General features: G+C 42.0%; 1 protein-coding gene and 1 gene segment (V, D, J or C); both read left to right on the top strand.

Annotated features, from left to right (window-relative positions):
* Positions 1-12475, top strand: part of LOC311283846 (basement membrane-specific heparan sulfate proteoglycan core protein-like) — a 29272-nt gene extending 16797 nt beyond the window's left edge. The window contains exons 2-8 of one of the 3 annotated variants that reach the window (XM_084398580.1): positions 4963-5057; positions 5785-5829; positions 6700-6921; positions 6999-7268; positions 8102-8380; positions 9169-9405; positions 9961-12475. In XM_084398580.1, the coding sequence (XP_084254706.1) occupies positions 5015-5057; positions 5785-5829; positions 6700-6921; positions 6999-7268; positions 8102-8380; positions 9169-9405; positions 9961-10550 (1686 nt within the window). In that variant the 5' untranslated portion in view covers positions 4963-5014 and the 3' untranslated portion in view covers positions 10551-12475. The remainder of the gene's footprint in view (positions 1-4962; positions 5058-5784; positions 5830-6699; positions 6922-6998; positions 7269-8101; positions 8381-9168; positions 9406-9960) is intronic. The other 2 variants (XM_084398581.1, XM_084398582.1) reach the window with 2 other exon arrangements.
* Positions 1-13421, top strand: part of LOC311284461 (Ig kappa chain V-III region MOPC 63-like) — a 945935-nt gene that overhangs the window by 296839 nt on the left and 635675 nt on the right.

Raw genomic sequence — 13421 nt, 5'->3', positions numbered from 1 at the left:
TCGGAGTGAACGCGGGTGAATCTGACTGCAGTAGATGTGAAAGATATTAATAAAAATGATGTTTATTCAGCCAGCGCACATACCTGTATTTACATCCTGTTTTTGGTCGAAGTCCACAGTAGTCGATTGTCGAGTTCACGCGCGTGATCATAGGTACTAAACCTATGCGCGTGAACTCGACAATCGACTACTTTGGACTTCGACCGAAAACAGGATGTAAACACATGTATGAGCTCTGGCTGAATAAACATCATTTTTTATATATTTCTTTCACATCTACTGCAGTCAGATTAACCCGCGTTCACCCTGAAGGAATCACTCACATGACCTGTGTACTTGTAATGACACATCAAGGATGTTAAGAGGCTAAAAGCAGGTTTAAAACTTGCCCCATTGAAGTCAACAGGGTGCAAATTTTAAAAAGAGGATAACTCGGTGTAGGCAACACCGATTTTTGTCGTTGTTCTCTGTACTGACAGCACTCCAAATGTACAAAAAAATGAGCTCAATGTTAAAATTGACCGGAGTTCTCCTTTAAGGGGCGGGGCTCAGACCTTCCTGTTAACAAATGCCACATCGCAGCTTCTCTGAAAATCTTTTGATTGGTTGCTATGCCGTGAATGATGTCCTCCTGTTGCGATTGGCTGTTGTTGGCTCTCTCCGAATAAAGACACTCAAAACAGAAAGCGGGATGACAGACCTTAAGAAGATTTTTTACGTTTTCTTTCAAAGTTATACACACTCGTCCCCCAGAAACAGTCCCACAGACCCAGCCTCAAACCCAATCTCTTAAAAATTAATAAAGGCTGGTTTCTAAAGTACTTCCTGCCTCTATGTATTAATGCTCATGGGTAGCCTAAATGTGTTCCATACAGACCTTAACATTAAGTATTTTACTGTTATATGTCAACAAGATTCAACAAGATATTTTCGCCTAGCTATACCCAATGTTTAGATCTGTTGTGGTATTTATGCAAATTAGCACATACATAATTAGATTATGCACTGTTTCTCCATGGTAACAAACAATTTCAAAAACTTGTAATACATTTTTTGTTTGTCTTGATGTAAGTAATCAACTCAACAGTAATTTTCATGGTGATATCTAAAGGTTAAAAATTTTACCCATTCACATAAGAAAAAAAATTAATAGGTGTATGAATAGGCTATATTTGGGTCTTTTTCGAAACTTTCCCCTAATAGGATTCTTCTGGGCTTTTTTTTCCCCTTACTCAGGACATATTGAGGATACAAAATCAGTTGAGTTTGCTTCTGTTGCAATTTGTTCAACCTTTTTTCATAAAATGACTGGACTATAAGGGAAGGAGCTGTGAGTGGGCCACATTTCTGATAAAATTATTGAAAATTTGGTTCCTGCAAATGCTGAGGTCATGTGACTCTTATGTCGCTATTAAGCAAGAAGTAGCATGTTGTGAGAAAACAACTGACATAAAGGAAAATGTTAATATATTTAATACATTTATTAATTACTTACACGGAGAAAAAAAAAAAATGTGTCTAGCTATTTTTAGTTTATAACATCAAGAGTTGTCTGTGTTACCTTACCTATATAAGTTACACAAGTCAATTATGTAAAAATGTCCTAAATATTTAAATCGCTTACAAACTTCGAATCAGGTCAAAAGAGATCCTTGTATCAAAAACAAAAAACACATAAAAAAAACAATTTTGTGTTAATTCTACCTAAACGATACATTTAACATATAAACACGTGTATAACTTTGAAAGAAAACGTAAAAAAACGTCTTAAGGTCTGTCATCCCGCTTTCTGTTTTGAGTGTCTTCGTTCGGAGAGAGCCAACAACAGCCAATCGCAACAGGAGGACATCATTCACGGCATAGCAACCAATCAAAAGATTTTCAGAGAAGCTGCGATATGGCATTTGTTAACAGGAAGGTCTGAGTTAACTGACAGATTTTGTCAGTGATCAGCTCAGTCTATGATCCTTTCAAGATCCAGTCAAGCTCATTTTACAGGAATCATGCAGGACAATGTATATGTTACAGTTCTGTGTTCCTGAGTTCTGTTTTTGTTTCAGTTTCGGTGTTCCGTTTCCCCCTGTCTTCTGTGTATTTTGGTCTAGTCCTGTTTTCCCCGGTCTGTGTAATTGATTCCTCGTTAGTCTCGTCAGCTGTGTCTTGTTTCCCTGATCTGTTCTCCTGTGTATTTAAGCCCTGTGTGTTTCAGTCTTCAGTGTCGGTTCTCGTTTATATTACGTTAATGTATAGTGTGTGTTCTGCCCGTTGTTCCTGTGTTTTGAGATCTTTTGAATTAAACTCCTTGTATTGAAGAGCTCTGTCGTCTTCACCTTCCTCCTGCACTACCCTACCGTAACAGAAGAACCGACCCAAAACAGATCGACTAACATGGACCTAGCAGCGGGATGGAAGATTTTACGGCCACGCCTAATCCTGGTACCCAGGGTGGCCGCCTTAACATCGCCGGTGAGTTACCAGCCAAGGAGGCGGCCACACCTAGTTCTTATCCCCAGGGTGGCCGCCTTCCCACCACCTGAGATTCTCCACGCCTGCCCGCCAGAGCCAGAGCCCGTCGCCTGCCCGCCAGAGCCAGAGCCCGTCGCCTGCCCGCCAGAGCCAGAGCCCGTCGCCTGCCCGCCAGAGCCAGAGCCCGTCGCCTGCCCGCCAGAGCCAGAGCCCGTCGCCTGCCCGCCAGAGCCAGAGCCCGTCGCCTGCCCGCCAGAGCCAGAGCCCGTCGCCTGCCCGCCAGAGCCAGAGCCCGTCGCCTGCCCGCCAGAGCCAGAGCCCGTCGCCTGCCTGCTAGAGCCAGAGCCTGTTGCCTGCCCGCTAGTGTCTGTGAACGTCGAGACAGAGCCTTCATCTCCGCTGGTCCCGTCCAGCATAGTGCTTCCATCTCCGCTGGTCCCGTCCAGCATAGTGACTTCTTCTCCGCTGGTCCCGTCCAGCATAGTGACTTCTTCTCCGCTGGTCCCGTCCAGCATAGTGACTTCTTCTCCGCTGGTCCCGTCCAGCATAGTGACTTCATCTCCGCTGGTCCCGTCCAGCATAGTGCATTCTTCTCCGCTGGTCCCGTCCAGCACAGTGCCTTCATCTCCGCTGGTCCCGTCCAGCATAGGGCATTCTTCTCCGCTGGTCCCGTCCAGCACAGTGCCTTCATCTCCGCTGGTCCCGTCCAGCATAGGGCATTCTTCTCCGCTGGTTCCGTCCAGCACAGTGTCTTCATCTCCGCTGGTCCCGTCCAGCACAAAGCCTTCTCCGTTGGTCCCGTCCAGCACAGATTCTTCACCGCTGGTCCCGTCCAGCACAAAGCCTTCACCGCTGGTCCCGTCCAGCACAGATCCTTCACCGCTGGTCCCGTCCAGCATAGAGACTTCTTCGCCGCTGTTACTGCACAGCTCCGAGCCCTCTTCGCCGCTGTTACTGCACAGCTCCGAGCCCTCTTCGCCGCTGTTACCGCACAGCTCCGAGTCCTCTTCGCCGCTGTTCCTGCACAGCTCCGAGCGCTCTTCGCCGCAGTTACTGCACAGCTCCGAGCCCTCCTCGCCGCTGTTCCTGCACAGCTCCGAGCCCTCTTCGCCGCTGTTACTGCACAGCTCCGAGCCCTCTTCGCCGCTGTTACTGCACAGCTCCGAGCCCTCTTCGCCGCTGTTACTGCACAGCTCCGAGCCCTCTTCGCCGCTGTTACTGCGCAGCTCCGAGCCCTCTTCGCCGCTGTTCCTGCACAGCTCAGAGCCCTCATCGCTGCCCTGCACCGAGCCCTCTTTGACACCCGGGACTTTGCCCAAGTATTTTTTTGGGGGGGGCCATATACCTCTGTCCTGGCATTCTGAAAAAGATTCCCCGCCATGGCCGCCCGAGGGGGTTTCCCCGCCATGGCCGCCCGAAGGGGTTTCCCCGCCGTGGTCACACCCACAGCCTGCTCCGCCGTGGTCACACCCACAGCCTGCTCTGCCATGTCCACGCCCACAGTCTGCTCCACGCCCACAGCCTGCTCCACGCCCACAGCCTGCTCCACGCCCACAGCCTGCTCCACGCCCACAGCCTGCTCCACGCCCACAGCCTGCTCCACGCCCACAGCCTGCTCCACGCCCACAGCCTGCTCCACGCCCACAGCCTGCTCCACGCCCACAGCCTGCTCCACGCCCACAGCCTGCTCCGCCCTGGAGGCTTCCTATTGTGTCTCCCTTGCCTGGTCTCCCCTGTCAGCCTCCAGGGCGCCCACCCTCCCACCCCTTTGGATGTTTATTAGGCGCGAGGACGCGCCTACCGGGAGGGGGGAGTAATGTTACAGTTCTGTGTTCCTGAGTTCTGTTTTTGTTTCAGTTTCGGTGTTCCGTTTCCCCCTGTCTTCTGTGTATTTTGGTCTAGTCCTGTTTTCCCCGGTCTGTGTAATTGATTCCTCGTTAGTCTCGTCAGCTGTGTCTTGTTTCCCTGATCTGTTCTCCTGTGTATTTAAGCCCTGTGTGTTTCAGTCTTCAGTGTCGGTTCTCGTTTATATTACGTTAATGTATAGTGTGTGTTCTGCCCGTTGTTCCTGTGTTTTGAGATCTTTTGAATTAAACTCCTTGTATTGAAGAGCTCTGTCGTCTTCACCTTCCTCCTGCACTACCCTACCGTAACAGTATAGCTGGAATGATGAGATTCCTCCAATTCTTGACTAATAATGATTGAATGGGTTACTGGTCTGGATCAGATTAATGCATTTACAATTGACTAATATTTGAAGCCACATGGTTTTGGCTCAACTGCACAATTTCCAGATGCCAGTGTAAAGGGATATGGCTCGGTGTCCTAAATTAGATTACAGAATAGTCTTAGCTCATGTCACCTTTCTTCTTGGCAAAGCCAGATTGCCACCCCTCAGAACAGAACTTCAGCTTAATTTGAAGGAATTGTGTTTTTGGACTGTTTTGAATTTGTAAACACCTTAAATATAACTACCTATTGTTTTATTTTTGTTAGGTTATTGTTGTAGTCCACTTCCCCATATTTTACTTTCTGATAGACGGACAGCATGGCTCGGCTGATGGACATGAGGTCTCTGCTGACACTGTCAGGTAAAAACACAAGAGTTTATGCAGCGTCATCTTATTGTCTGATTCTGTGTAATGGGTTTGTGATTGTTGATATTTGCTACATTCATGTTGAAGTTTCATTCAAACCAACCAGTTTGCAGTTTTCCTGCAACAGAAGAGGCAAATGATTTAATAAGCTTTGTTTGTCTGGTTAATTGACATTAAAGGGATGGTTCAGAGTAAAATCAACCTAGGGTCCTTTGCACCATGACCTCGAGCCAAGCCTTTTTTCCCTTGGTTGAACATTATTAAAGTTAGAGCTTATTTAGAGATATCAGCCAGATGGTTTAGTGCAGGCGCTAATGGATCCAAGGCTGTATCTCGTAAATTACCCCACTAATAATGCCCAGAATGGTACCAAACTTCTACAGTAGTACAAATAGGTTCTGTACTCATAAAACGAGGCATTGGAAAGTTTGTAAGTACATCAGGAGTTTATTTAAATAACACTTGGCGGATGGCTTATGCTACCGCTAACCCGGACGTCGACGTCACTTCTGTTATTTGGGTAAAGCACGTAAAAGTCCTGGCAGAAAAAACTTTTCTGGGGGGCTGTTTGGCTCAAGGTCATGGTGCAAAGGACCCTAGTTTGATTTTACTCCGAACCATCCCTTTAAATGATGATAAATGTTGAAAATTTTCCCAAAAAATTATCCAATTTTATTGCAGATTTCACAGAAATAATCTGATTTATCTTTTTATGTCACAGTGTTGTTGGCTCTGATAAGAGAATACAAGGGACAAAAACCAGCAGGTAAATACACACATTTTCATTGTGCACAAGATCAGAGGAGTTATAATCTATTATAAAGCACAGCATTATGAAAAAAAACAATGCAGATCTGCAGAACTTTGGTACAGGAAACCTCATGACTTCGCCCAACCAGCATACTGATGTTTCTAGTGTCAGTAAGTACCTCACTGAGGGTCATTTATAATGAACCTCCAACCTGATTCAAAGTAAACAACCTTGATTTCTTAAACAACCATGTATGATGACACATCATGGCCATATTCCAAGATGATCATATCCAGATTCATCAGGCTCAGCTTGTGAAAAAATTGTTGTGAGGAGCTTGAAGAATCATTTTCACACACAAATCGGCAGCTCTGAGTCCGGACCAAAAATTGATTAACATCTCGATTGAAAAGAAAGTTGTGGTGTTATTTCCATCAAGAGGTCATCAAGATCTTATATTGTCAATGCAAGAGTCCAGCACTCTGTAAAGTCTCCTCCAGCACATCCCAAAGACTTTAAATGAATTTTAGCTCTGCATGTGAGGAAATGATTCTTCAAGCTTTTCACAACCATTCTTTCACAATCTGAGCCTGATGAATCTGGACATTGTCATCCTGGAATATGAACATGATGTTCTTCATACATGATTGTTTCAGAAATGAAAAGCTACACACTCCATCAGTTAGAGTTAGAAGAACTGTTGCCAAACATATAACATGCTAGAAACATAATAATCACTGCAATAATGATCCAATCATAGACTCTTAAGCTTTTGCTTATTTAAATCCAAACAGTGACGTTTTTTGACGGGCAGTGTATTTTACTATAGTAAAGTAGTCAGACAACCTGGCGTTACAGAAGACGTGTCTGTATTCTTTCTCTCAGTGTCTCTCCTGCCGTGGTTCTCAGATGTGTTTGTTGGAGATGACATCACTCTGATCTGTAAAGGAGGGGGTGAACAACAGATAAAATGGTTCATTAATGGAGATCCACACTCACATCAGGGTTCTTCAATGCTTCTTACAGCAGTGACATCAAAAGACAACGGGACGTACGAATGTGAGCGGGGCGGAACGAAGAGCGACCCGTACACACTCACTGTTGTAGGTATGAACACCATCCTAAAGAACTCTAAACGTTCCCTCACGATCATCTGTTCCTCATCATCTCTCTCTCTCTCTCAGAGCTGGAGCCTTACGCTCAGCTCTCTCCATCTATAGGTGGCGCTGTGATGTCCAAAGGTGGTGGAAGAAACCTGGTGCTGCATGTGGACGATGATCCGTATGGCTGGAAGTGTTTTGTGTTGCGGGGAGAGAGCGGCTTCGTGCTAAAACCCGATGTTCGGAACAAGATGATGGCTGTTATATATGCAGACTTGAAAGAAGCAAAAAGAGCCACTTTCTGGTGCAAGAACGGTACACGACGAAGCAATGCTGTGACGCTGAAAATGACAGGTGACTCCTTCCTCATTTCCCTGTTGTATTTCAGATCCCCTGTGTAGTTAAAGGGAAATACAAAAATACTAATTCTGTCATTATTTACTTGCTTTTATATAGTTTCATGATTTGTAGATTATCTGCGTCCATGCAATTAAATTCAATTTAAAAACAACACTGGATCTCACTGACTTTTTCTGACCACAAGCTAGTTCCTATCAGTCTTACGTGCTCTTGAACATGTTAAGCAAGTGATGTTAGAGTATATTGAATTTTCACAATAATTAAATCTGAATGTAATAGTCAAGTAATAGACCATGTTCTCTGGTTTAAATTAAGGATTTCTGACTCCTTGAATCAGGTCCTCCTCAAAAATTACAAACGATATCCTCTAAATCTCAATGGCTTCCATAAAGAGCCATGGGACTAAACTGGAGAGCAAATGGAAACTGATTCTCAGATGTTGAGGAAAAGACACCTCACATCTGTCACCTCTATAGTTACAGGGCGAATCTCAACAATAGCTCAAACTGTGCTCAGACTTGCCAAAACATCAAAGTCTGTAAAAGTCAGATCTCAATATAAAGTCTGACACTTCTCCAAGATCAGGGTTTATTCGTCTATCCTCCTACTGTATGGCAACTATTTACTCTTTTGCATCACGATGACAAAGTTGATCATTATAGATTCAATTCCAAAAATTCCAATATACATTTTGAATCCCTTTTTCTTAAACAGCCAGTAGCCTGTAGTTAATGTCAGTAACACCATACTTTAAATGAAGCATCAGGTTCGTGCAGCAGTAGATGATGGATGTCTGACCTGTGTCTCTGTGTGTCTGTGTGTCTCAGAGCTCAAGGTGATGTTGGACCCTCCAGCCGCTCCTGCACTGTTGGGGGAGAGCGTGGCTCTCAGGTGTGCAGTCTGGGGTGGGAAAGCGGAAAAGGCTACATTCTATAAGGATAATAACCCAATCGCAGACATAACAGAAGACACATACATCATCACCAACGCCACACAAGACGATGCCGGACAGTACAGATGTCACGCCACCTACAGGTACAGCCACATCAGTGCAGACGCTGCCCGGCAGGAAGGAGATTCTGATGCCCAGGAGTTAAAAGTTATAGGTAAACATTACAATAACTGCCTCACCTCTCGCCTTCATTTATACACAACCACTACTAGAACTAGAAAGTATTTTTTGGACATGGTAGGCATTCCTGAATATTGTATATGTAAGAGTGCCATGTGATAGTATATAATAATAATTATAATAAAAAGTATTACATTAATAATAATAACAATAATACTTATATAAATAAATAACAATATATTTAAGCAATATTTATATATAATAATACTTTACACTAAGTAATGGCATTTATGTAAGAGTACCATGTGGTACTATATAATAATACAAATAAAACATGACACGTTAATAATATATTTAAGCACAAGATTTATAAACAAGTATACACATTATTTATGTATAATGATAATAACTCACTGTTTGCAAGTAAGATAAAGTAAGCTAAAATAAATAAAACTAATAAAGCAACCCATCACATCTTTCTCTTTTGTTGTTTTCATGGCTGCATGTAAAAGCAAGCACACCGCTTCACCCAGCATAGTCTGATTCATGAACAAATGACTCTTATGAGTCAACTCTTTTAGTGAATCAGTCAGAACGACTCACACGTTATCGGTTCGAATTAGTCTAACGAATTACTCACTGGATCTGTCAGAGCGGTTTCATTTATACATTTGTCAGATGCTTTTATCCTTATCAGGATACGCATTCACTGGGAGTTTAACCCATGACCTTAGCTAACGTTAAGTCACTATCCTACCAACTGAGTTACAGGAACAACCACTGAATCAATTCTTTTGTAAGTCATATCTGTGTGTGGTTCAGGTGGGCCTCCTGCTACTACAGTGGATTCAACGTCTCCTAACCGTCTGGAGTGTTTCTGCAGAGACTGTCCTGCCGACTGCATGTCCTGTTACTGGTATCAAACACTCCCTAATCACCCACGCCAAAGACTGCCTGAAAAAACACACATTATTACCGTGAAGGAAGGAGGACTGTACAGCTGCCGGAAGGTGTGTGGGAAAGGTTTCTCCCGTTTCAGCAACGTTTACAGCTACGAAGGTACCTAAACACACACACACACACACACACACACACACACACACACACACACACACACACACACACACTCCTTAGGCACACACTCCTTGTTCATTAGCCAGTGTTTAGCGTAATTAAAATTCTGTTGTAGTGTTTTTATTAATATTTTTAATGTTTTTAGGTTAATTTTGTAGTGTTTTTGTCATTTTTATTAGTTTTTATTTAATTAGCTAGAAATGTTGCTTTGCAACTTATTGAAATAAAATAATACATTAAGCCAAATTTTTTTATTAGTTTTAATTCCGTTAACATTTATTTCAAGTTAATGATGTTTTATGGTTTATTTTAATGAGAAATGATTTTCTGTGGTAATCAGACACTAAGTTACAAGTTTCACACCAAAACAGAGGCACGCAGAGCTCTATGAACACTTTCGTTTTCCGTGCATTTTAATGTTGACTGTACTGATGTATGAATGCTAGACACTAAACACTTTCACTTCACTATAGTGCACTTCTTTTTTTTTTTTCTTTTTTTTTTTTTTGCATGAAAACGCATCTTCTCTCTTTCTCGTAGTCGTAGCACAACCAGAGTTTGTGCTTCCCATCGTGGTGGCTGCGATTCTGTTGGTTCTTGGGGTGTTGATCGTGGTGCTGATCGCGCTGAAGCGCAGAAGACGCAGTGGAAGCAGTGTTCAGGGGACTGCACAGGCTAAAGATAAGACGACAGGTGGAGACTATGAGCAAATCCAACTCCCCGAGAATACGGATAAGGACAAGGCCGAGGGGGGTTACGAAGCCCTAAAAAAGAGGCAGGAGGAGGCGGTGTACCACATAGGAGCTGCAGAAGGTCAAGGTCAGGGTGAAGGTCAAGGTGGGTATGAGGCTCTTAAGAACGTGAAAGCCAACGTGAAAGCCAATGTGTACCAAACACTAGGAGCTGCAGAAGGTCAAGGTCAGGGTGAAGGTCAAGGTCAGGGTCAGGGTGAAGGTCAAGGTGGGTACGAGGCTCTTGAGAGCATGAAAGCTGAGGTGTACCAAACACTGAGTTCAGCCGACTCAAAAACACCGGCAGGAGAATCTGAGGGAGGGTATGAGCAGCTTCCTCAGAAAGACAAAGATTATGAGGCTGTGGCAGTAGAAGATAATCCATATGAAGAACTGTAGGCCGGACAACAGGATAAGAAACAGACGAGCAAAGAGAAAGAATGAAGGAACCTGTAAGAAAGAGCATCACGTTAATGCTAACCAGTAGTAAAATGCAAGAAAATGTATCTCACAATTCTGACTTTTTTTCCCTCAGAATTGTGAGTTTATATCTCAAAATTTTGACTTTATAACTCGCAGTGTTATGTAGTAAGAATTGCGGTATTTAAACTAGAAATTGTGAGAGAGAGAAAAGACAGAATTGTGAGTTTATGTCACGCAATTCTGAGAAAAAGGTTAGAATTGTGAGACAAAAGGTCACAAATACCTTTTTTATCTATTACCTGTTAATTGAATACAGGAATAGGCCAACACGACCCCCAAATTTAAATTCTCACATCATTTAGGCCTACTCACCATCATACTGTCTCAGTTGTAACTTGTATGACTTGCTTTCTTCAGATGAACATGAAGATTTTTAGAAAAACAATCCATCGTGAGTAACGTTAGGCTACATATTGGCTACGTTACGGGACCAAAACCAGACGAAGTGAACATGACAGTAATTCAAATGATAGCAGCTGGAGATTACTCAATGTCTTCTGAAACTAAATTATAGGTGTGTGAGAGAAAAATATGAATATTTAAACTTTTAAACTCATATTTTGACTAAAAATCACAGCTTCCAGCTAACTGTCACAACGTTAACGCTTGAGAAACTCGCGCGAGAAGTGCCGTGAAGTCACAGCGGACCGTTAGGCTACTTCTCGAGCGAGTTTCTTCGATATATCTGAGACGGCAAAAATCATGAGAGAATTTTATTTTTGGGGGTGGGTGGGCTATTTAATATAATGAAGGTTACAATAATAGCCTACTATGAAATAATAACATTTAAACAAAGAAGTGTCACCTGGCGGGGATACATGAAGATGCTCTGGAGAGTGAACGTGACTTTCAACTTCCACCTCCAAAAGCTCAAAAGTGTGTACCGGTGTCGTGTTTCAGAAGATCCCAGACAATCCGCTGCAAACTTAGAGATCTGACTCCATTCTGATCAGAAAACAAACCTTATATCAAATTCCCTTTGCTTGCCCTTTGCTTCAGACTCAATCTACAGTGAGTTTGGTCCAGATGTTAGTGGCGAAGAAATAAGGCCTTTAATTAAAGAAAGAGTCTGATACTAGGCTAAGAAAGTAAAGAAAGAAATTAGAACATAAGCATATACAGTTAACACAGCAAACAAGTAAGATTACAGTTACAGATCCACATTCACAGTTTTAGAAATTTTCTTGCAGTTATGAGGATTCAGAGGTTGATACCTACTATAACAGGAGAAAGAAAGTTAGTTTTGTGCAATAAAACTGAAGGATTGAAACCACAGAAATCCAAATGCTGTAAATGTAAATACTATTAGCATCACGCATTAATAAGCATCAAACCCACACAAGGCTATAGATTGACCTTAGGCAATTACACTCACACATAATTACACAGAATCAGTTATTGTGAATATCTGCGTGACAGTTATTGATTGTACAGTTTATGCTATTATAGTTTATATGTGGGGCTGAAGAGCATTAACACATCATTAGCAAATGATGAGCTTTTTTTATAATTACACTGGTTTAACAATAGATTTATTATATAAGCAATGATATTTCAAGTAATGCCATTCTCAGCCTCATTCAGCATCATATAAATGTATTTGGACTCTTGTTTATTTGGAGTATTTCATTCTTTCATCATGCTTATTAGATCTTAATTATAGTTATTGTGTTTTTGTTAAATATTTTTATTCATGCACGTTGTTTTGTATGTATTTTATTTTATTTTTTATGTAAGAACTTAAAAAGCAATGCATTTTCTGTTTGTTTAATTGAAGATGTATATCAAAATGACCACAGCTGTATAACTGCAAGCCGCAATAAACTTTTATTGCAATGCAACTGTAGGTCAGTGTATCTCCACTAAACGGCAAACTGGTGCCCAGCATCAAATTCAGGTTTGTTTGTTTCAACCACAAGAGGTCACTGCAGGATTGAGTTGGTTTTCACTCACTGGTTAGTCCTTTTGCTTTTGCCAGTGATTATACAGTTTATTCATGTTCCTTGTATAGAGACGGATACATTGCTTTTTCCTGAAAACTTGCTGACGTCTGCATCTTTAGTTTGACCGTCATTTATTGATCTTAGAAACTGATCCCTTCATAACTCCACTTCTGATGCATTATCACAACAACAATACACCAGGTATTATAAATGTGAATCCCAAATGCAGATTAAGAACTCCAAGAATACCTACTACTGTAAATATAGGCCTACACACACACAAACAAATATTATTTAACTATCAACTATTAACTATTTAATATAAATTAATTATATATAGGATATATAAATAAATAGGCTATATAAATAAATAGAAATTAATTTCTATTATAAGTAAGTATAAAGCAGTAGTTAAGTTGGCTTGAGAAAGCCAACATATTGAAATCCTATTTAAACTTATTAAGTTGGCTTGAGAGAGCCAACATATTGAAATCCTATTTAAACTTATTAGTGGTGCTTTTTTAAAAGCATCACTATTGTTATTGCTCATACTTATTAGTGGTGCTTTTTTAAAAGCATCACTATTGTTATTGCTCATACTTATTATTAGTGGTGCTTGCTGAAAGCAAGGCATCACTATTGTTATTGCTCATACTTATTATTCTTCTTATTATTATTATTATTATTCTGGACAAAGTTTGGCGCGTAACTCGCCCCGCACCGTTTGTCTCAGAGCCATGAATGAGGTGTCAAATCGACCGGCTCATTAAGGAGAGGTGTGCTATGACTTTTATAAGCGATCGGGGGTGCGGTGTTCGCCCCAGGGGCGAAAAAGCGGCCAAAA

This window comes from Rutilus rutilus, assembly GCF_951802725.1.
Source record: "Rutilus rutilus genome assembly, chromosome: 24".
NCBI classification, from domain to species: Eukaryota; Metazoa; Chordata; class Actinopteri; order Cypriniformes; family Leuciscidae; genus Rutilus; species Rutilus rutilus.
This window is presented reverse-complemented; position numbering and strand designations above follow the sequence as displayed.